This window comes from Corvus hawaiiensis, chromosome 3 (genome assembly GCF_020740725.1).
Source record: "Corvus hawaiiensis isolate bCorHaw1 chromosome 3, bCorHaw1.pri.cur, whole genome shotgun sequence".
Lineage (NCBI taxonomy): Eukaryota > Metazoa > Chordata > Aves > Passeriformes > Corvidae > Corvus > Corvus hawaiiensis.
Genome location: NC_063215.1, coordinates 34,554,125 through 34,579,410, shown reverse-complemented (window position 1 = coordinate 34,579,410; position 25,286 = coordinate 34,554,125). Strand labels below are relative to the sequence as shown.

Sequence of the window (25,286 nt, the reverse complement as noted above, 5' to 3'; positions counted from 1 at the left end):
CCTATCATTTCCATAACCATAGAAAAATCATTAACCTGCTGCACAGGTACCTCTTCTACATTTCCAGAGTCATCTTCAATCAAAAATGAGTAAAAACTTCCACAATAAAAAGCAGGTTTCACAGAAATATAAACACTGGCAAACATTCATTCAAGCATATAGTGATGGAAGACACATTTTAATGCCTGCACTTGAGCTTGAATGCTAGGCTTTGATGGGTGAGAAATAGCTTGTTAAGAGAGTTACTGACCTGAGTGCCCCAAGCAACCATTGTCACATCACTGCCTGTCTGCAGCACCTCGGCTTGAGACAGTGGAATGTTGTAGGGCTCTACAGGAACTTGTTCCACTGAATAAAGAGAAAAGAGGCGAAAATAAGCATTAGATTCCTTTATTAGTCAGTATTATCCTATAAAAACATACACTAAAATATTTCTTTAATGTTAAAGCCATCTAAAATAACAGACCAAAATTACACTGAGTATGTTACTGGTGCCCAGCGACAGGATGACCATAAACTAAAACACAAGAAGCTTCACCTCAATATAAGGAAGAACTTCCTTACGTTGAGGGTGGCAGGCCACTGGAACAGCCTGCCCAGCGAGGTTGTAGGGTCTCCCTCTCGAGAGAAATTCAAAACCCACCTGGACACATTCCTGCATAACCTGCTCTAGGTGACCCTGCCTTGGCAGGGGAGTGGGACTGGATGATCTCCAGAGGTTTCTTCCAACCCTAACAACTGTGTGACCCTATTAGCATTAGGCCAAAATAACTGAGTATTATCATTCATTTCAAATGTTTAGCTGCAATTCAAATTATTTTTAACTACACTGTTTAAAATATGTTCAGTGTAGATTTTAATTTATGTTATATGCAACACAACAAGATCATGCATATATGCACATGCAAAAGATAGTAATAAGTTCCAGTGTACATCAAGACAAAATATCAGCATCAGATTTGGAGATGGACACTGCTACACAGTTGATAAAAAAATCTCAAGTAACCACTAATTGATTAGAATTTTTGATTATTCTAGTAATCATCAGAGGAGTCTTGAAATTATACTTTAGTATTCAGACATGAAGGAACAGCTGTGCCAGCATCCTCCTGACACTCCAAGTGTGATGCTCTACAGTTTTATGTTTAAATTGAGGTTAAAAGTTTTCAGAACCTACACTGGAAGTGTCAGGAAGAACTTCTGATTATAGCATTTTTAAATAAATCTAAATATTTTTCCTTTTAAAAAATGTTATCTATTCACCAAAAATACACCACAATTCGAGAGAGTAGGCAAGAATTAGTCACCTTGTCTTGTCCTAAGACATCTAAGGTAATTCCATTCAAGGCTCATTTACTAGTTTTCAGACGGAAAAATGTTAGGTCAGTTATGCTAGTTTTGAATCAGTGCTCCCATGCACTATACATTGGTTTAACGACTAAATCAATGACAAAAGACATCCATATATCATATTTTAAAAGAAATACTGTTTTTGATCTAAAGATGAACTTGTCTATGCACCAGCAAGTCAAATAATTCTTCTTAAAAGATATTCTAGTGATAGTAGGAAAAAAAAAATCTTATTCTTTCTAAATACACAGAAACAATTTATAACGAAAACACTCTGCCTTTTTTTGTTAACTTATTTCATAGCTCATAAAATACTTATTGAGTTCCTGCTGAACAAAATTGCTTCTTGAAGTTACAATACAGAATCTCCGTGAGTGGTACCAGTGGTAAAGTGGTTTGTATTTTTCCCTCATTGTTACGGTAGATCCAAAACAAGTAGAATGACCTAGGTTTTTTCCTGGCTTACAAGTTCCAAACATAACCTCAATAAATGAAGTAGCAAGTAATTTTCAATTAAAGCAGATAATTTTTTTTTCCTTGTTGCTAACGATATATAAATACCACATATATCACAGAATCACAGAATGGCTGAGGTAGGAAGTGACCTCTGGAGATCACCTCATCCAAGCCCCCAGCTCAGAGCCGGTCATTCAAGGCCTTGTCCAGTCAAGTTCTGAGCACTTCCATGGTCAGAGACTCCACATCTCTCTTGGCAACCTATGCCTATGTTTGATCACCCTCACAGTAAAGAATGTTTTTGCCTGTGCTTAGATTAGAGATCTCTCACTTCACCTGAACAGGCACAGAAGAGACATACATATTAACTAAATCATTCATTCTTCCTAAAAACATAACAACAAATTCTTTTTCAGCATAATTCAACAACACATATCCATTTAATCAAGGAAATGTTTAAAATGTATTTTAAACACGAGGTGCTTTTAAACATAGCACAAAGTCAGATCTCTTTGCAAACAATTTTTAATGTACTAAAATATCAGTGTTTTTCTGTAATGATTTCTTTTAATAACAAGTGGCTAGAAAAATATAGGGCTGGAAAGGAAAGGGAAGAAAGGCACATTCAGCCTTTGCTCACTGCACATTAGTGGCAGACCAGGTTTCTATGGATTCTGCACATTGTACAACTCTCAGGCAACAGAAAGAGATTCTGAGAGATAATGAAACCCAGAACTACACTAATTGGCATTGCATAAGTGTCTTTGTCATAAAATGGTCACCTACATGAAACCTGGAGAACAAGAAACTTAAAAAGATACCACAGGACCTTCTAGTGGAAACCCAGGGTACTGACATGAATGAGAAGGTTTTGAAAGGAGTGGGATGAGCCAGAGGAAGAACTGGAAGGTGTACATGACAGAAATAAATGCCTTTTCTCTATGCCATGGTTTTATCCACTTAGGGAAGTGAAATATAAGACACAATTACACAAATTAACTAATTACTTACTATAGCTAAACAATTCTGCAACAAAACGCCCATTAAATGAGCTCATCTATAATACCTGCCAATTTTAAATGGAAAATTCAGCTTGTCAAAAATTTATAGGAAAGTCCAATTTGGAAGGATTTTTCTCAATTGCCTTTGCAAAAACTCCTCTCCCAACTAATAAAGATGAAAAATAGCATATGAAATTATTCTGTTAATATTCTTTCATAATATTTATCTAATTCAGGATAACAGTGTTTATATACAAAAGCAGACTATTTGTCTATTACTGAAGAAATAAAGTATTTTAAATCAAATGTTTCAAATACAGATTTCAAATACAGCAATTAGCAAAAAATTGTAATTATCAGTGAAAAAGGGCCATGACAAGTTAATTTTAAGAGGTTACAACATCTGCTGCATTTTCTAAAAGAGCAGTCTGAACAGCAGAAAGAAAACACATGTTTTCTCATCTTACCTGCCTTGTCTCTATAACAACCATTGATGCAAGCAGTATTTATTGCTACACCACCAGTGTCATATATAGTACAATTAAATGAAACTGAAAAGGTCAAAAAACATCAGAGTAGGTTCTCCACAAGATGTCTAAACCCAATAATGTCAAAGTGACTCATCTTCTCCTTTGATTCATAACCATTATGTGCCCTTGACACTGCACAGGCTGTTAATACTTTTTATAAATCAAAGCCTCCTTTTCCTTTTTAATTCAGATATTTTCTTAGTATCTCTGACATTTAGGGGGATGTCACTACGGCACTTGCAATAACATTATGATCTCATAAGTTAAATAGCAACAGAATTCTTCTTTGTACGTGTACTTGTATATTTAACTCTGGATTTTTACTCAGAAAGGCTTACATTTCTTTGCTCCTTCCTAATATTATTGAAGGAAAATTAACATACACTAAAATATCAGTGTCCTTCTGTAATGATTTCTTTAAATAACAAGTGGCTAGAAAAATACAGGGCTGGAAAGGAAAGGGAAAACTTCTGATAAACACTTGTATGGTTATGTGAAAGAAGACAGCATCTGCTCCTTGAAGGGTGTCTAGACAAGAATCTTTACAATGCAAAATGGGATAATAGAAAGAGGGAAAAGCCACAAAGAAGAACACACAGGGACACAAACGTTACCACGAAGGTTGAGGGTGGCAGTTACAAGAACCAAACATGCTCAGTCCCACTTATTGATAAGGGTATGGGAAATATGGGAGTATTCCTTTCAGTAAAATTATCTGATGGGATGATAAAGAAAAAGGAGAAGCTATGACCAAAATATGGAGACACAAACCTGAAGACAAACATAACTAAGAAAAGAAACAAACCTTGTCAGGAACACTCAGGGAAGGGCGATAAGAAATGATGGGCATATCCAGGAATTTGCAACTGGTAAACACACAAACCCAAGGGCCCAGGGTGCTGGAGCAGGGTGCCTGGAACTACACCAGCTGATGAGGGCACACAAAGGTGAAGGGGGTTGGTGAGGAGCAAAGCAGGAAAGAAACAGAAAGGGTTACAATAGGAGGAGCCTATCAGGGCTGGTCAGCATGTTTGTCTGACTGAGCCTAGTGCCTCATTGTGGTATTCAGTCCCAGCTTCCTTGGAAATCCTGTCCAGTGCAAGGGCTGTGTGCTGCAAAGACTAAGTACCAGCTGCTGGTTACACAAGTATGAAAGGACAAGACACGGGGCCAGCAAGTGGAGACAAACCAGTGTGCAGACACCCTGGGCTTGTGGTGTGAACAACAGGAGCAAGCAGGGGTCTTGGAACCAGCTGCTGGTGTGGGAATAATATGTGGCCTGAACACCACCTACCAGGAGAGACTGCAGGGTCATAAAAAGCTGTTCTATGTCCAGTGGGAAACACACAGAGCTCCTAGACTGTGTGTTTCCCACTGGACAAGATCCTCCACTCAAAAGTTTTGAAAGGTAAAGAGCCATCCGGGGGGAGAATCACTGTAATTCCCACTCCACATATGTACAGCCAAGTTCGTGGTGGCACTGCCATAACAGTTCAAGGAAGTAAACAAAGATTAAGGATGAGCACTTCAAAGAGCCCAGGTACAGCAAGGAACAGCAAGTCCTCTGCTAAACAAACTGCTAGCAAAGTGGGTGACTAGGTAGAGAAACAGGCCTGTGGGCTGAGCCACAGATGCAAAAACATTATCCTGCTTCACAGTGAGGGAAGTACAAATCTGCAATTACTAGCTACAACTATGCATGGCAAGTATACTTCTTTTCTCTTCCCATCTAGCTACTGCTTTCTGATATATGTCTTACATACATATGTATCTACAAATATATTCACATAGATAACATATATACCTATACGTGAAATCATGTATCTGTATACGGGAACTAGCTCAAATTGTTTGCACACCGAGCTAATGCAGAAAATGAAACTTACCAATTCAACTTCATTCAAAGAAAACAGTTCTCTTCTGTAACTTCTAAAATCTACTATTAACAGATACCCAGGCAAACTTTAAGATCCAGCTCTGTGGTTGTCTACACAGGAAAGACATGGAGCTAGTGGTGTGGGTCCAGAGGAGAGCCATGAAGATCATCAGAGGGGTGAAACATCTCTCCTATTACGACAGACTGAGAGAGCTGGGATTTTTCAGCCTGGAGAAGAGAAAGCCCTAGGGAGGACTTACTATGGCCTTTCAGTATTAAAAAGGGGCTTATAAGGTCAGTTTAGATTAGATATAAGAGTTTTTTACTATGATGGTGGTGAAACACTGGAACAGGTTGCCAACAAAAGCTATGGATGCTCTATCCCTGGAAACATTCAAGGTCAGGTTGGATGAGGTTCCAAACAACCTGATTTAGCTGAAGATGTCCCTGCTCATTGCAGGGGGCTTGGACCACGTGGCCTTTAAAGGTCACCTCCAACCCAAACTATTTTATGATTCTGTGATCTTAGCTTGAAGACCACTCCCTCCTTTTGGTGTTACTAGGGCTCTTGGATATTTAAGGTGTGCATTATTTTTTGAATGAACTGGAAAACATTTCCAAAAAGTTCCTGCAGATTTGTTCTTCACTTCAGAATTTGCTTTTTCTTCTTGGTTCATCACAGTGTGAATGTGGTGAACTTAAGGCAATGCTACTTAAATATCCACCTGGGATCCACAGGGATGACTAAAGCAAAGACTTAAGGCCTAATTTTACTCTTGTATCTTGTGTGGGCAAAGGCATGTTTGGGTAGCAAATATTCCTATAGGAATTAATGTTAATTAAATAGTGTGGTTAGTTTTACCCCATTTCTGAATAAGCACACAACATATTTGAATAGGAAAATCTGTGTTCATTTGGGAAGAAATTGAGCTAAACACATTATTTTTAAAAAATAGCAATCTCACACTTTCCCTGTGATAGCTACACTGAAATACTTTATGCTACAGCTCTGATTTACCTTGGAGACCAGACCTACATTTGAAAACACTTATGAAGGTTCTTCTTATTTTTGTACAGTTTCTTTACTGTTATGAAATCTATGCTTGAATGTTGCAGAACCACCCTGTCATCAAAGCAAGCAAAATAAACAAGCAAACAAAAACAACTTCCTGAACAAAAACAACCAATAAACTTGAAAGCAGTTAGTGGGCCTATATAGCTCCTTGGAGGTATGTATCAGATGCAAAATCACGAGGTTGGTTCTGCACAAAAGCTTCCACAAAAAACCAATGACCTGGCATCCTACTTAACGTTCTCAAGAAGCAACTTCAGGTTATACATTCTAAGCTAGATATATATTACCTTCCATCACTGGCATCCAACATCTAATTCCAACAATAATAGCAACACTTTGCAGCAGAAGCAATGGGCATAAATTTTTGGTGGGTGCAGTGGAGTGAGTGTGGGATTTTTGTCATTATTTTAGTTTGATTTTTTGCTTGTTTTAAACAACGCATTATTAGCTTCAGGCCACCCAAATAAGGACAGATACCCTGTGTTTTAAAGACCATCCAACCCACAGTTTCTTTTCAGGCATAATTTCAACTCCGTTAACAACACTGAACAAAGTATCATGGAAAAATATTTCGAGATCTCATAGGAAGAAAGCAAGCTCCATTAGAGGAAAATTATAAGGCTCAGAAGTCTACATTAATTTTACAGATAGAAAAATCTTCCTTCCCATTAACATCCTTACCACCTTAATTTTTCAACTAAGTCCCTACACACCCACTGTAACATCAGTCACAAAGCTCTCTGAACAAATATGTCTACTCACATGAAGCTACAGCAAAAAAAAAAAAAAAAGCTATGGTAGGGGCAATATAATTTTATTGCTCAATGACTGAGGCATCATCATGGAAATAAAGAAAACTATTTTTGTCTGGAACAATGAGATCCCAAATCTTAGGTGAAGTTTTATACCATGGTAAAAAGGAACAAAAAAGATAAATTAAGTAATAGAGGGAAACTGATACCATTTTGTGTTCTTGTTTTGGAAAGCATGCATGTTCCCAGCCTTCAGAAGACCCTGTACTGTTTCGAGACACTAGTGGAAAGAAACAGTAAATACAGACATAGTTCAAGCTTACTGTCTAAGTCAATTTCTGAATCTGTACGATTTTCTTTCTCCTGCTAGAATCAACACACTCACATGGGGTATTGTAAAAATTTTCTCTATGAAACACATGTCAGTCACATTTTTAAAACCCTTCTTTCCACCATTTATCTTATTCTTTACCAGGCTTGTGTCTTATTGCTGCTGCCTCTTGATCTTATCAATCATGATGACCCTGGTCCATTTCTGAATTCACCAGGCCACTTGGTTTCTATGGCAGAATTACCAGAAACACTGACTATGGTCAGGAGAATAAGAATGAACTCTAAGAGAGATCAATTTTATAGGAGAAACTCCCAGACAACAGTAATCCTCCAATCCAAGGTGACCCAACCCCCAAAGGACAGCTTAATAGTGAAGATGACAAAGTAACAATGATACAAAGAAAGGTTTACAATGAAAATAAAAGGAACATAAAAACTATTCCATATAGTAAAACATTCCTACTTTACATTGTAGAAGTAATAAAATATCCACGTAGATAAAGGAAATTACCTGTTACAATCATTCCTGTCACATGTTGACACAAATCAGCATGTACTATAAATTTCAACCTACACAGCTAAACTGATGCTCTTAGAAATTTTAAAATAAAAAATAAAAGTAAAGTCTCTGAAAATCAGCCATGAGCATACAGGAGGAAATCACAGTCTTTCAGAAATTACCAACAACAGCAACACTGTATCTGGTTACTGACCAGCACATGTATCACATTAACCATTATTTCAGCACATCTTTACTCAAGATTTTGATCACAAGCCTGATTTACGTTCACTAAATGATCTAGCAATTGCTTTGCAAGTCATTTCCTCAAGCACAAAAGCCTCCCTATATTCTCAAAAGCTGTGTGATACTGATGCGCAGCCTTTCATGCCAGTGCGAAAGCAAGTAGTTTACTAACTCTACAGTCTGTACTTGTGACTTGTAAATACTGGGGGGAAGGAGGAGGAATAAAGGCCTGTTTTAAAGACACTTCATCTTTTCTTCTTTGTTTAACAGGACTCAGATTCAAGCTCATTTTTCAAACTACTTGCTCTAAATGAATGGACGGAGCTGAATTTTATTAAGTTCTCAAAACACACTGAACTTAAGGAATGCAATACCTTATGGATACATCACACCCCACCACACTAAATATAGCCGCACTTTTAAATTTACATTGCTAATGGGACTTCTGGGTCTTTTTTGAAAATGTAAAAGCAAATAAGCAGTTTTACCAGTAAATACCCTATGTGTTCCTGAGTTATATTACCATTTTTTGTAGTTTTGATGTCTGCTTTCTAATTTTTCCCTTATTATTGTCTCTCTAGGAAGACGATAAATTTACTGACAAAATGGATGCACTGATGGAAAAGTATTCTTAAAAGGCCCAAAGCAAAATAGAAACATTTTGTCTGTCACTCAAATTCAGTCCACACAGTCAACTTATAAACTGGATTGATGGATCAAGCATAGTTCACATACATAAAGCCACAGGACAGGGAAATGCTACAGGTAAGTCGTGGCTTCAGTTCTATTTTATCAGTTGCTCATCCAATTTCTCTGCCTATCTCCACTGTTCTGTCAAGTTTCTCTATTCCAAACAAGTAGCAAGCTAATTTTTAGAACCAACTCAAGCACCATCATTGTCAATTTTCACTGTTCCAATACATTACACATAATGAGAGTTGTTAAAACTACTTTGAACCAGAAAGTTCACTATGACTAAAACAAAGTAATGGCAATCACAGTTCTTTTCAAATAAGGTTAAAATCTAAGTGGGCAGATTTTGAAGATTTTTAGAAATTAAGCATTTCAAAGAAATTTTAACTTTGGGAAAACGGTGATGGCGGGGCTCAGTTCTTTTGGAAAAATAAAAACTGATCTGGAAACTTATTTTAGTATATAAGTCACCACAAGAAAGTAGTTCAAGTTCTGCCAATTTTTTATCAGAATTTGATACAGAATAATACCTCTTACTTCTACTTATTTTTTTAACCTGAGACTGTAAATGTTCACTTATCTTTGCAGTCAAACTTCAAGAATTTATTCAGTTTACACAATTCCTCTAAAAACCCAGCCCACAACAGAGCTAGAGACCAAACAAGTCAAGATTTCTACTAAAGTATTGTTTTAGCTGTGACTATCAACATATATGTACAAAAAACCCCAAACATTGTTACTTTATTGGAAAATACAACGTACAAATCTTTACCTGCAGCTCTGTAAAGTATTTTAGGTTCAAAGAATATGCATGGATTTTTGTCCTCTATGCATGACAGCAGCAATCCTTTGGCCTGCAGAGGACTCCTTGGAATAACAACCTGTAAAAATATTTTTTAAATAGTTTATTTAAAATTGCAATTCTGCTAGAAACTTCCTCAATAATACTCAACACTAAGCAATTATTTGCTTTAAATAAATCTATGTACAGATTGAGCTGTTCTTAAAAAGTGAATTAACATCAGTGCCACATTATTAAAACACACTCCAAATTTTGAATTTTACTTTGTTCATTGATGAGGCTTTAACAGTTCCCCTCTATACAGTGATTTAAATACTAAGGTACTCTGCCCAGGTAAGGTAGAACTAACATCTTAACAGTAACAGTTGAAGTAAAAGGAACAGAAAAATGTCAGTCAGATTTACAGATACATACATATAAAGTATATATAAGTCATACATATGTAAGTATATATATATATATATATATATATATATATATATGAACTTAGTAAAATTAATGTAGATGTATAACAAAAAAATTCAGCTGAGTGATCCTCATTTGCTTGGGTAAAGATTCATCAGAACAGACCTTGAAGGTATTCAGACTTAGTCCAGTAAGTTTTGAAGGCTACAAAAGGAAAAAGCTATTTAAAGCTGACTTTCTTTGCTTACAGTGAAAGACTGAAATCTGTTCATTTTGGAAATAAATAACCAATAAATACCTTAAACTATTATCAAGCAAAGAAAATTAAGCAAGGCCTCCAAATGTAATCCAAATACTTGGAAGGAAACAGTATAATTCATTTGCCAACAGAAGAGTTAACTTTGGACGATCTACGAGAATTTCTATTACGAGAAGAAAGTTACCCAATTATGGCAGTTATAAAGAAAATAGAATGCAAGAGCCGAATTCCCTCAAATCAGAAGAACTGACTAATTTACATCCCAGAGACCTCAAAGAGCTGGAACACACAGCATGAAGTCTACCAGCAAACACTTCTATAGCTGTGAAGTTAGAAGTCACTGAAAACATTAGTTCTAGGACTTGTTTGAAAAAAAAAATCCATGTTAACTACAGCCATGGCTTCAAAATATATTTTGAGAATAATATCATTTATTTATATAAAAGTAATATAAAAGAGTGAAAACACAACCTAAATCTCCTATTACATGAAATTAACTCGATAAGTGATTTTTCTAAACAAGGGAAAAGCAGTTTATTAATATTTCACCAAAGCATTTGGTAACAGACACATGGGAAATTACCCATGAATGTCACTAGTACAGATCCTTAGGAACCATTTTTAGGACAGATTTTATTTACCTTATTCATTTACAATATTAAGTCAGAGCATGGTAATGAAAACTATTCCAAAGTTGGGAGTCACTACCACTACAGAGGATGATACCAAAAAGACCCAGTTCATATTGAGGACATGACGGACAAAAACAAACTAAAAAACAGATACTGAAAGTCACATGTTTAAGGATTACATTTTTGTTATAAATTTAGAACTCAGCAGTAGAAATTCAGATCGGAATTTATTATCTACTCAAAGGATGACTAGCATACTATGCAGTATAGTTCTACAAGAAAACCGTAACATAACCAAGGAACTGTTAGTGCTATTGCAAAAATCACTGCTAGAAACTCAGCTGGATACTTAATTATTCTTTCAACCCTTTGAAAAGAAAACAAATTGAACAGATGTCCAAAGAGCTCCAGATATTAATATTTCTTTGATACTTTGTTTAGTCTAATGAAACAAAGACTAAAGAGAGTACAAGTGGTACTCTTAGGATACAAAGGGCATGGAGAAGGACAGATAAATATACAAGTTAGTCAGGGACAAATTTAGGCTGGAAATGAAAAAGAAAGCTTCTAAACATGAGAGCAGATATTCTTACAATGGAATGCAGAGAATCAATATTAACATCTTCCATGTATATCCTCACAATAGTGGACAAAAGCTGCAACCATCCAGTAGTGTCCTCAAACCCCAACAAGCTTTGTCTAAGTACCAATGACCACAGTTCTTCCCCTGAATAACCAAAGTTGTACAAACTCCCTTTGGCTTGGGAAATCCAAACCTTACCTGCCACTTAAGAAAAATACAAAGTAAAAAGCCAAAAACCTTTCACAAAGTTTAATAGGAGGATTGTTTTGAAAACCGCTCTTCCCAAACATCAAACCCTACCCTTCTCAGCTTGTAAGACATTGCCTTTCCTCCTGTAATATGGAGAAAATATACTTAAATAGATATGGGACATTTGAAAATGCACCTGAACCACAAGCTCATTTTAACTTCTTGATTTCTACGTTAAGAGCCAGGTTTAATAAAAAATACCTGCAATCTTGAAACATTATGAACTGCATTAACAAACAGCTTTGCAAAAAATATTAAAGGAACAACACTTTTCAAAAAGCAACAATATTCAAAAGATAGAGTCTAAAACACTTCCCTGTGCACAAAAAACTAGTAGGTTGTTCCATCAGTTCCACAGAATCAATGTGCCTTTACCTTTAACTGAGATGACAGCTCTTAGTGGTAGCAACTTATTTTAGCATTTTACCCAAAGGAAAGTGAAAGAAAGTGAAAAACTAACCCAAAGAGCAGCAGAAATTAGCTAGACCTGGCATCAGTATTTGAATCATCTAAATTATCTTTCGCTTTCATATGATAATAAACTACTTTAGTGTTTAAATAAGCTCCAGAAAATATTTAATAACCTGGCAAAAGATTTTGTAGATTGCTTTTGTCTATAATCAGGAAATACTTTCAAGTTCAGAAGAGAACCTCAAATACCATAAAGAATACCCAAAACCAAAAATGTATCCCATTCCTCAAAACATAATGAAATAAAATGTGAATAATACAAGGTTTTATATAAGTAAAGAGAAAAACAAGTAGGAGAAATGGCTATGGCCTCCCTGTAGATGAGTAATATCTGAAGTTTTAGGACACCAAAATCATACATAGACAACAGTTTAAACAGCAGATAAACAATGAACGCGCCTTTAGAACACTAATACTGGTTCTGCTTAAATCTTCCACATTAATCTGCCATGAGCCATTGCTCAGTGGACTGGTGCCAGCTAACAAGTTCACAGACAAAAACTTACTCAGAAAAAAAAATTGGGAGCCTGGCAAACAGTGCTATCTTAATGTGAGATTACTAGATCCTGCCCCTCCCTCTTCTCTAGGAAAGCTATCCACCTAAGCACTCAGCATCTTCATTTCAAGGGATGCCACCGTCTCAGGCAGAAAGCTTGCATAAAGTTCTCACTCAGAGAATTACCAAGCAGTTGAGGTTGGCAGGGACCTCCCAAGGGTCATCTGGGCCAATGCCCTTGACCAAGCAGAGCCATCCAGATCCAGTTGCCCGGAACCACATGCAGACAAACTCTGACTACCTCCAAGAATAGAGACTCTGCAAATTCTCTGGGCAATCTGTGCCAAGTGCTTTCTCATGTTCAGACAGAACCTCTGGTGTTTCAGTTTGTGAAATTAATTTAATTTCATATAAATTAATTCAATAATGCACTTAAGACATATGCAGAAAGAAAAAAAACAGAAAGGAAAGTACTACCTATCAAGTGTTAGTTTTTAGGTTCTGTACTATACCGGACAAAAAACTATGTAAAATGTATGGCTGTAGTGCAAAAACAGACAAATACGAAATGCTATGTCTACTAAAGATTGCTTCAATAATGGCTATAAATTCTCAAACACTTAGCACAGTTTAAGTTTTCTAATAGTTTTTAATTAACATAGTCAGATATTTTGTTATGGGCTGACATCTACTCTTCTTCCCCTGTCTGCATCCAGACTCACTGCTAGTCAGGTCCATTACAAAACAAACAAACAAAATAATTAATCTTCATAAAGTAAGAGTTACTATACCTTTATTCCTGGACAGTGAGCAAAAAAGGCTTCTGGACTTTGAGAGTGATATAGTGCACCATGGCCCACACAGCCCCAGGGTGCTCTAATGGTGAGGTTTCCACAGTTGAACAGATCCCCAGAGCGGTAACGGTATTTTGCTGCTTCATTAACAATCTGGGAAGATTTATATACAAAAGCAACATTCAGTTCAATACCTCTAGTTATGCATCAAGACACTTCAATACATGCAATGTAAATACATCATCTGTTCCAATGCATGGGATTCAGAGGATGAAATTAGAAGCAAAGGAATACTCTAAGTCAGTGCAAAGACAAACATTTTCCAAGGCAAATAAACCAATAATTTATTGTGTTCAAGTTAGATGCCTGAGCCTCAGGGGTAGCCTTATAACCCAGCTGTTTCCTCATTCCATACTGTCAATCAGCCCAGACCAGATCTGTACTTTGTCTTGCGGACACATGGCCAGCTGCAGCTGTATGCTGGAGAAATGAGAAACTGTGTTCGGAAGACACAGGCTGTTGAATTTAAGGCTGCTGAAGCCAACACAGCCACAAAACCAAAAATTAAAACAGACATTTGCCTCAAGCCACATCTTTAATTTCCATTATTCAATAAGCCTTCAAACTGGCTTTGGTACAGTTTACTGTTTACAGTACAGTACTAGTACTGTTTGCAGTTTATGCCTGTTTACTTAAAGCATGCACAAATATTAGTAATACAGCTGTGGTTATATTTGCAAAAATTACATATTCAAACCAAGTACTAATGCTAACAGAAGAGTGATTTAAACAGTTGTAAGATTTCTTTTAACCACTCTCAAATTTATTAGTACTAACCTGATCAAATGCTGGAAAAATGTAATCTGCAAATTGAATTTCTGCAATGGCTGTAGCACCAGTAACAGCAATTCCAATACCAAAACCAACAATTCCTTGTTCACATAAAGGGGTGTTGAAAACTCTGTCTTTACCTATATAGAAAAGAAACAACACCACACAATTCCTTCAATACACCAGCTCTAAGTGGAAAATATTGTCCCAGAAATATTTTACTTCTAAACAAGTCACATGCAATTAAGCATATGGCTGTTTAGATGGGCTTTTTTAGGTGTAGAAACAATAGCCATTCATTACAGGTACAGATACTTTAACTTGTAACAACTCAGAGGAAGAAAAGGAGAAACTAAACGAAAGATAAGAACAGTTTGTAACTTACAACATTCTTAATACTTGAAGGAAAATTTGTTCTGACCTATTCACACTGAAACGTGCATACCCCTCACGCTTATATGAGAGTACACAATACTTACAAGCATTTTAAAATGTTTACAATTAAGGTAAGTGTTGTTTCTTCCTTTTTTTTTTCAGGCACTGACAAGTAACTGTCCCTACTCAAAGGCAGACAGATGTACAGGAGCACCTGTACAAAAGCACACTGCCTCTCATCCACACTCCCCATCGGCAGTGCCCATTCTTACCAGTCTTCTCTCACAAGGTAAGGCCACATTTAAATAATTTGCTTTGTCTCCAAGGCAAGACAAAAAAATGCTGTTCCTGCTACAAACCCAAAACATTTCTTTTTATTTCTTCCCTATGGGAGTGCAAAAGGTTATTTTAGTCCTGCCACATTTCTGTGCCACAGTAATTTCAGAGCCCAAATATGCATCAGTCTAATAGATGGTTGCATACAAAATTGTTCAGTTCATGAAATTAAAAACAAGGAGTGGGACATGAAACACCACTACAATATCCTCTATAACACATATTTAAAATATTTGCCAGCACTACTTTTTTGTCAAGGGAGTACAGCAGAAAAATCTCAGTCTGCTATTAAATCTTCCCTTTAGAACATTGGGAAATAGACAGTAGGTTTCTATAGGAATCCATCATGCATGAAAATGCCAAGACTTCAAATTGGATGGAAAAAATGTGCACAGTGCACACCAGTGGCAATGAAATAAATGAAACAATAACAAAATAACCATGAAATAACTAACCAAAAAAAACAGACTAAACTAGTAAGTGGGAAAGCTGTTACTAGGAGAATTTCTAATTTCAATAGCTGTAAGTTCAACTAGAAAAAGGAAAGCTAACAGAAGTTTTCAGAAAGGGATGATTAGGGAAAAACTATTGTCCAAGGGTGCGTTTGCAATATACTAAAGGGAGGCATGTTTCACAGATCTTTAAGTACACATCTTTCATTCTCACACAGCACTCCAGTATCTCCTTGTATCCTGTCCATATGCATGTATGTATGTATAAGTATCAGTGAATATGTTTTTGGCTCTCCCTCTGCTTTCCTTTTTTTCTTCCCCCCCACCAGGAACATTCATTTAAAGCAAGTAAAAAAAAAATGCCATCAAATGACACTGTAATGTTGGTGGTGTCAGTGAGGCTACACAAGCCAACACCAAGTCCAAAGAGCTGCCACAATTGCAGGACACAGCACAATTTCTCATACAAGACACTGGAAACAAAGAGAATGCAAGATTCTTTTTTCCCCTAGAGGGACTGTTTACTGTGTAAATTGTTCTCATTACTGAAGGAGCTGTAATCTCAGTTCCTGTATTGCATCCTCTGGTGCACTCTCTCTGCTGACAGACAACATGGCCAAAGAAAAAGGAAAATAAACTTCCTATGCAAATGTGCAGTTGCCCCAGGCCTTACCCCTACAATTGTGAAGGTGCAGAAGCCCTGCTTCAGATAAAACCATGAGAGTTGTCCCTGTACCCATACCCATCGGTAACACCATAAACACTTGGCAAACATCTTCTTCCCTTCTTTTTACTTATATAGCATACCATGAATTAGCCATCTTGATTTCCTTCTCTTTCACTGACACATTTAAATTTTAATTTAAAACAAATCTTATTTTAATAAACTAAAAATACATTAACATTATGAAGACATATGGTAATGTTGGTAATTTTCCTTCCTACTTTCCTGCTTCCTACAAGTCCATTGGCAGAACACTATATTTCACTTCACTTGCTTACAGGATATTTTGATGTAAGACTTACAGCTTACCTAACCTTATCCTTTATTAACAGATTTTTCAGAGTACACTGAAATAGCCTAATACATAGGTTCCATAAGTAATTTTACACCCTCACACAAAACTTGAAATGTATTTGAACAATCCTGTAAAATGAGCTTTTAACTAATAATTGATACAAATTTGAAAATTAATTCTTTAATATCAATTTAGGGTGATGAATTAATTTAGAAGCATTTTAGCTCCACCACACTAGTATGTCACTCTATAATTCAAAATATAAAATACATCCTAATAAAACTGCTGAAATACTACTGAGATGTTAAATTAGAGGCCTCATGCTGCTATCAATGGAGCATGATAGAACAAATGAAGTGAAAATCAATAAAGCAAAAGTGAAATGTAACAAGACAGCTGTAATGTGAGGAGTGTGAAGTACCTAATTTGGACTTTCAGGACTAAAGGCACAATTCTGAAGTATCATGGCTTAAAACAGAAATGAGTGAGCTAGGGAATTCAATGAATGAGATTTATTACTCAGGAATGGTTTTGACTATAGCATTAAAACAATAATACTGACCTCTTAAAAGCAAATCCTAAAGCACTTTACTATTTATTAGATTGGAAAACAACCTTGGGTAGAGTATCAAGGGGTAGGGCTTTCTTTATAAAATCTAGTCCCTTATGACAAAAAGACATACACATTGTTAGGATAAAGCAAATTTATTCATTTCCCCAAACATTAAAAATTGTATGGCGTTGCTGTAACCAACTATTTTTATTGATACAGTATAAAAATCATTTCTAAAACTAACACAAAATATTTAAATATAATTCATTTAAATGAATTAAGCCTACATATTTTTATCTATTTTATTTCACATTTTCTTATTTTTCACTTTTTTTTCAAAATGTGAAAAGGGAGTCCATTCTGATAAACAGCCATTCACATCACTCTCTGCAAACCAGCTGAGTCAGATTTCAGCTGAAATCTGACTCATGCAAATAACCCAGAGATACTTTGTGTTTCCACATGTAATTTCCTTACCAACAAAGAAACATTTCCTAAAATGTGTTCTTCTCCTACGATTTGCATCAGCCTCGCAGCTCAAAACAAATTAACACCAACTCAACGGGCTGACTTGTCAGTCCAGGTGAAAGTAGCACCTCTACATTTTCTGAAGCCAGGTGCATCAGCCTCTGCAGGAGGACATCACGCTGATGTGCTTTTCAATTAACCTGCCTGGCTTTATAAACATCCCTGGTTTCAGCCATCTGAACAGGTCAGTGCCCTTTGCCAGGTACTGAGGGAAGCAATATGGCAAACAGGGTCATGCAAAAAAAAAGGACAATTCTTCTCATCTCTCCATCCCAGTAACTCAGTAGTAGGACTAGATGCATGTTAAGGAAGTGAAAACACACCCTAGAAGTCTTCCTTAATAAGGAAAATCCTATTATTAAGACTTCCTTAATAAGGAAATTATGAAGAACAAACATTAAGAAAAAAAGCAATACTTGGTTCAATTTTACTTAAACAAAAAAAAGAGTGATCTTTGTGACTTTCAGAACCCCACAAATTACCACTGACCCTTTGTGTAAGAGACAACAGCTTTAAGGCAGTCTCACAGTCATCTTCTCATTTGCCAGGAATAAAGAGTTTCATAGCAACCTAACAGAACATGTTTACAGACATTTGTAGTCGATTATTGCGCATTAATGTTTTGGCTGCTTCATCTTTATTTGTTCCAAGCCATCAGGAAAAAAGTATTTCAGATTTCAGTAACTGCAACAAGTCATGTTCCTATCTTAATTTAACTTCAGAAATGAGATATTCGGACAATATTAAATCTCCTATAATGTTAACACACCACCCAATGCTCCAATTCTGAGTAATTTCATATCACTCTGCTCAAGTCCACACTGAACTGTTTGGGTAGTTTAAGGAGTACTGCTGGTGATTTAGTCAAAGGAGAACAGTGCTTTGTTTTCATAATACTTCTACACCACTGGTGTTAAAAAAATGCATGTTAGGATGTCAGTACTGAACAGTATTAATCATAAATGTGGACAACCTTTTATTGTCCCCATGATCCCACTGACTTCCATTTAAAACATCCATTAGAAGTCAAATAGAAAAGTCTAAGAAGCTAAATATATTAAGTGTTCAACTGCAGCAGTCAGGCTGCACATGCAGAAAAGACTGGAAAGAAAAGGAAGCCCCAGCAGATTAGCTGTTTTGCTACTCACCAGGGACTTCCTGTAGAAAATTCAAATAGAAATTATTGATTTCCTATCAGTCCTGCCTTTAAAGACCTTTTTTAACCCTAGAACAGCTAGGATTTTTCATAGATGTACCTCTACATAAATCTACTAATTCTATTTCTCAACACAGTTAACATAATCTATCCAGCATTCAGGCTTTCTTGGTCCCACCATCCCTTTTAAGCCCCTTTCCACAACCAGTGACACTTGTAGTCTTTCATTTCTCTGATACTATACGAGAGGGCAAGCCAAACAGCAAGTAAATTTGGTGAATTTCTACTCAGCTGGTTTAGAGCTCTTGGGTTAACAAAAAATAGTTCTACTAACTTATTAATCATCTTGTTCTACCACTTTTTTCTACTGACAACCTAGTCACAGTTCTCCAGCTTTAAAAAAATGCAACAGGCCCTGTTACTCTAAAGGGAATACCACTAAATACACATTAACTTTACAGCTGAATATAGTAATTTCAAACCTACTTGTCCAAAGCAGGGCTTCAGGTTCACTGACACAGAGATGGTTTAACTCTCAGTCTTGAAACCTTGCACACTAACGTGCCATGTTGTTTAAAAAGCTGCTTTTCCCAGAGTTATCCATGTTAAAATACGTTATTTCACCTACCTAACTGATGAAAAGTGATTGTATGAAATGAAAAGGATTTCATACGCCAGTAGCTTTTATCTTCTGGAGATGACTTTTACCTATTGTGCACAGAATAACAACTTACAGAAATTACCTTACTCCTCTCCTGTTCCTCCCCAGCCCTGTATCCTGCAAAAGCCAACAGAATTCGTGCGTGTCCAAACATTCACAACAGGCTTCAAGGACCCAGCCACGCCTCTGGCATAACTCAGCCAACCACAGGGCTGAGTGGCCAGGTCTCAGCCCTCAGTCAAGTCAATGTAAAGTCTCAAGTCAAGTGCAGTGAGTTTGGTCAGTTATAGGAGAAACACATATATCCCATACACTGCCTATGCCTTCACAACAATTTCAACACTTAGTTTTGATTATTTAGCAACTAATTACATGGCATTCCCATTACATTTTCCATAAATATTCCAAAAAGTCACATTATGGCAGTAAGATACAAAAGTTAGTAAAAAAAACATACTGCTGAAATCTTTGAGCAACTGACAGCAGGGTCAGAAATGAGATTTGCATGCAGTAACCTAAATTAGCTTCTTCCTATTCTGCTGCTGCAAAATCCACGATTATGCTCTACTCTGCAACAAAGGAGCTGACTTCTTATTCTAGACAGAACTTTAAAGATCAAATGAAAGATAAGTCTTTCTTACATGGTTTCACTTGTTCACAGGAGTCTTAATTATGTTTCATTTGGGGGGAAAAAAGAAAATCACACAAAAAAATGCATCCTACTGAACCACTTGTCACCATTGTGTTGCCCAAAGTAAAGGACACCTGTTCTGCCTGGCAACTGGTAAGAACAGGAATTCTCCACAGGTTTATCATATATGCCACTGACATAACCAACACTTCAGAAAAGTACTTCAAGTAATTTGGAAATTAGGAACTGCTGACAGGTATATTTTCCTTTAAGTCTTCCCCAGTTACTAAATCATACATTTGAAGAAACATAAATGTTTGAACTAGTAGTTCTAGCCCAAAGTCTTCTCAACAAGTCACCCTCTGACTCAAGACGATGCATTTTCTTCCAAGAGCTTATCAGATCACAACTACACTTTCACCTCCTCTCCCCCAAGATTCCCTCAGGAGAAAAGCATATTTATTGCATTTAACCCTCACTCTCAAAGACCACATATAATATCAGGGTCAGGAGAAGTCTGCTGAAGCACAAAGAAAAGGTTACCATGGACTGGGAGTCCATTAATCTCCTCCATTACCTAGAAATTCTTACAATCTGCAGTTACCAAATTTCAGGTTTGGAAGGAAAACTTTCTAGTAAAACTTAGGAAATTCTAAAAGTTCACAGCGTGAATATAACGTTAAGAATGTTCTTGACAGGTGTACAGCCTTTTGGATTAGGGAGGACCCAGAAAAACTCTATAAACACCTCTGCCTTCCTAAAGCAAAGGTGAAGACTTGCTTTTTAGCCCTCTCCCCCAGTTCAGATTTCCTGTCATTTGTGACACACTAGCAGCCACCAAAAGCTAAAGAATAAACCAAAAATATTAAAATCTATCATGTAATTCTCTGCCTTTCTCAGGGAAGAAGTGCAAGGAGTTGGTGGAGGTTAATGCAAAGCTTTGCCTTAGCTTTGGATGCTGGTAACCTTGCAATTCATTTAATCCTTCCACAATGTAGGAGCAGCCAAGCAGTAGTATGAACAGGGGAAAGACCAGATTCTTTTCAGGTACACAGTGTCAGGTGAAAAAATGATGCAAAAAAGTAAACTAATTATATTAAAGGAAAAATCCTCACTATGACAGTAGTCACACGATGGAATAAGCTGTTCCAAGAGGTTGTAGAAGCTCCTGCCTTGGACATGTTCAAAACTCACCTGGACAAGACCACAGGCAACCTAAACTCAACTCTGTGCTGAGTACTGGTTTGAAAGAGATGACTTTCAAGGTCTTCTCCTTACAACCACTAATATTCCATGCTTTATTAACAGCCCCAAGCAGGGATACATGCTCACTGCCAAAACTTTTTATGCCTGTACCTGTCCTGTTAATGGAAGCCTTTAATGACATTGGTAAAATAGTACTGATTCAGATCCACACTCTTAGGAAAGCATTTTAAAAACGGCTCACATCTCAGTGGCAGATTTCCTCACCAGAATTTCTTTTTACTTCTCTAAGGGACTCTTGGAGGAAGAAGAGGTGAAAGAATAGCTGTGATCTAATGAGCTCTTAGAAAGAAAACACATCACCTTGAGTAAGAGAATGACTTGTTGAAAACACTTTGAATTGGAACTGCTGGTTCAAACATTCACGCAGGCTGCCCACTCCACACTGAACTCCTCCTCATCATCTGGCTCATATACCCAATTGCAGCCTAAATAAAAAAAGAGCAATGCCTAACTGGACAAGGCATTCAAATATTCCTCCAGCTATGATTAATAACATTCCTTTTTCAACTACAAAACAATTTTGCTGTGTGAGAAGCACACTTGCAGAAAAGCATAACTGACATACGGTTTGACATGAGAAGTTATGCCAGATGACAGAGTGCTTACTTGCAAAGATATGCCCCAAAATTGACATCTACCAAATACTTATATGTGGATAGAAGCAGAGGACAACATACCAGCTTAAATTACAAGGCTTAGGTCAGTTCTGTGCATTTTCACATTGTCTGCAACATCACATGACATGACAGAGATCCAACAGGAAACACAGAACAGTTATCAAAGCTAAGTATTGCAGCCTGTGAATGAAAATTCTGCTGTAATAAGCTGTGCACATTATCTGGATGACAAATCAAGGAGTAGGCAAAAATGCCAAATACAAGTTACCCTCTCTTGCATTCCTCAGTATCAGCAGTATAGACATATTTTACAGTGAACGTGAAAGCAATGTGGATCTACCCGGAATTGTGAAGCAAGTATTTTCAACACAAGAGCAAGGATTTCATGCTGCTGTAGAAGTACTCAGGAGCAAAGAGCTCAGTGACCAGTAACCTGCAATAATGGAAACCATCTTACAAATCTCACTGGTAACCATGCCTGTCCCTTCATAATGCAAAGCATGTGCGTGAGAAAAATGAATAAATTGGTCTATACTTGGTGCTTCCATGTAAGTATGAAAACCCCCTGCCAGGTTTTGAGGATTTAATGTTTCTGCAAATTAAAAAGAAAAGAGATCTTTTATAAAAAATGACTAGCAAGTTATGTCAACCTGGTCACTGGAAGATGGCTCTGAATCAAGTTAAAATGAAATTAACCTGCACCTCAAAGTGCTTCTGCTGCAAATCTGCTTAGACAATTCCCAGACTTGGATATTAGTCTTGACTTTTTTCACCCTTTTAGGCTTCAAGCAAACTACTTCCAAGAAAACTCTAGAGAGTTTTATTCCTTGTAATAAAGTCTGCAGCACTTTCTTAAATTGAAATTACCACCCTCTTACCACCAAACTCAGAATACAAGAAACAGCAAACAAATTGAAATAACCCCAGTTGATGAGTGGGATAAATAAACATACAAATGAAACAGAAAGAATCACAGGACTAACCCAAGAAATTGAGAATCGCTTAATTCCACCTATGGAATAGCAAAGACATAAAGAGAGACATCTAAAAGAAGGTACACAAAATGTGCTTGCAGACCTGGTATTAATACAGACTGCAAAGACTGGTTATGCTCATCAATTCCATCTTGGGTCTTAAATACATAAAGTTTCATCCTCCTTGACATGGTATTATCAAAATATTGTCTTTATATGTTTCACTGCAAGTATTTTCTAAAGTGGAAAATTCCATTTTTAGGAAGTTCAGCAACACATACTTTTTTGCCCAGCAATGTATCTTGAAATATCTTAAAAATGTGAGAACAGCTTTCTTAAGCTCTGTACTGAGTATCAAGTTCTACATTAAAAAATATATTCCTTATTGTTCCCTCAAAAAGGTTTACAACATATGAAAAGAAACATAATAAATATTAGTAAGTCACAAATAAATAAAATACTGTTTTCACACCAGGCACACTATCAGAACCATTAAAAAGAAAAGAAAAAACAAAAATAAAAGCTATTTAGCTCTGACAAGAGACTGATTTATATCATTATCCCACAGATACAAAAGGTGTAAAAGGATATACTACATTTTAGCAAGTTTTCAAATAACTTTTCTTCTTTTTCCAACTGTAAATCTTAAAAAAAGTATTGGCTATTTAAGATGAAAATGAACAAAATGTACTATTGTGTAATGAATCTGAAACACGTTCTCCAGATGTTACTGTTCAAAGACATTTATACAAATCAGAACAAATCCAGGTCTTGCCAAACTGTTCTGGAAGAACCAGGCAAGCAAGTTACAGAATTCTCCACTTAAATCCATCCACAAAGAAATGACAATAACCAAACCCCAGGCTATTTAGGTTTTACTCAATCTACACACAAGCAGTCATTTTGAACTCTGAATAAAATGTTCCACCCTTAGCATATGTCCATGATGTCAAAAATTCTGAACTCCTTCCTTCTACCACATACAATGTTTTAGGAAGGACCAGGACCTATGCCAAAGAAGCACCATGTTTCTTCAGCAAGCTTGCAGTCTGCTTCTGAAGCACTGAGATAACATTTTTCTATCTGCTTACACAGTAAAGCCCTAACACTTATGCTACTTTAGGCTGAGTTTTTCCTCCTCCTTATAATAGCATATGGTTATGTTCTAAAAGAATGTAAAAGACACCATGATTACTGATTAAAAATTCCACATAAAAACCTCAGAGTGTCTTCCCACCTGCTGATAAGACCCAACTACTAGTAGCTTCTGGGAGGCAGAACACTCTGCCTTAATATACTGCATTAAAGCCCATCCACATTGTGTTCTTGTACTTCTTACCTTTGCACTGTAACATTTGGGACCAGAACAACAACCGGGACAACCCAGAATGTCCATTGACAGATCTCTGCTCCCTTACCAGTAACATTAAGTGTAGTCTACACAATAAAAAATGTCCTGAAATCACTAACAAAAATATTTTGGATATAAACATTTTAAAGTATTTTATGTATTTTGAAGGCAAACTGTCAGAATTTTTTTAAAAAACAACCCTATACTAGATCTACTTCTGTTAGCTCAACTTCAAAAGGTTCTCCCATCATTTTATGCTACTAAAAGCCATTGGGACATCAAGCAGTTTTTGCAAGCACATCCAAACTTCAGCCAAAAACCTTCACCAAATACCATAACAACTCTATCCTCTCACCTGTGTTTTCCCCCATAAGCTTTTCACTTAAAACACAGAACTTGCTTTCAGGAGTTTTCTACAGCTAAAGCTCATAGAATAATATTGTGCTCAAGTAAATACTTATCTTCAAAGAATGACTACCATTTTTTTAGAAAGGCTGGTGTCCCTTGGGCATGGCTAGGTACAGCCATCTCCTGGCCAAATAAACGAAGACTCCTGAATTAGTCTACTGGACTATAAATAAATGATTCATTTACCAAGAATAAAGTGTTCCCTGAAAACTCACACAGGTGTTTACACCTTAGACACAAGGTCTACAGAATAACAACCAGGGATTATAGTGGATCAGGTGTTGTAAATAAACATTATTGCTGCAAGACAAGCTAGCATTATCATGAGATGTAACAACAGAGAGCTGTAAGCAACCAGGTTTTACTCAGTAAAACACAAGAGTAAAGTATTCAGTTTTGAATGCTCTATACCCTCCAGCTGCAGCAACCAGAGTTCAGAGAAAACCGATCAATAAAGAAAAGCTTCAAACCATAATAATAACCCTGCACTGGGACCCCGTGTGTAGGAAAGCTAGAGAAACTCCCACCACTGAAGGCTAAAAACAGCCTTTGCCAGCTGATCTGTCCCAAAACATTCCCTGTGCTTCAGAGAGAAAATTTTGTAAGGCAGACAGAAAGGAAAGGAA

General features: G+C 36.6%; 1 protein-coding gene across 3 annotated transcripts in view; it reads right to left on the bottom strand.

Annotated features, from left to right (window-relative positions):
* The window catches only part of BCKDHB (branched chain keto acid dehydrogenase E1 subunit beta), a 116,568-nt gene that overhangs the window by 79,123 nt on the left and 12,159 nt on the right, over positions 1-25,286 (bottom strand). For all 3 annotated transcript variants that reach the window (XM_048297815.1, XM_048297814.1, XM_048297813.1), the window contains exons 4-7: positions 14,340-14,473; positions 13,500-13,655; positions 9,584-9,692; positions 251-348 (exon numbers count right to left, since the gene is read on the bottom strand). In XM_048297815.1, coding sequence (XP_048153772.1) covers positions 251-348; positions 9,584-9,692; positions 13,500-13,655; positions 14,340-14,473 — 497 coding nt within the window. The remainder of the gene's footprint in view (positions 1-250; positions 349-9,583; positions 9,693-13,499; positions 13,656-14,339; positions 14,474-25,286) is intronic.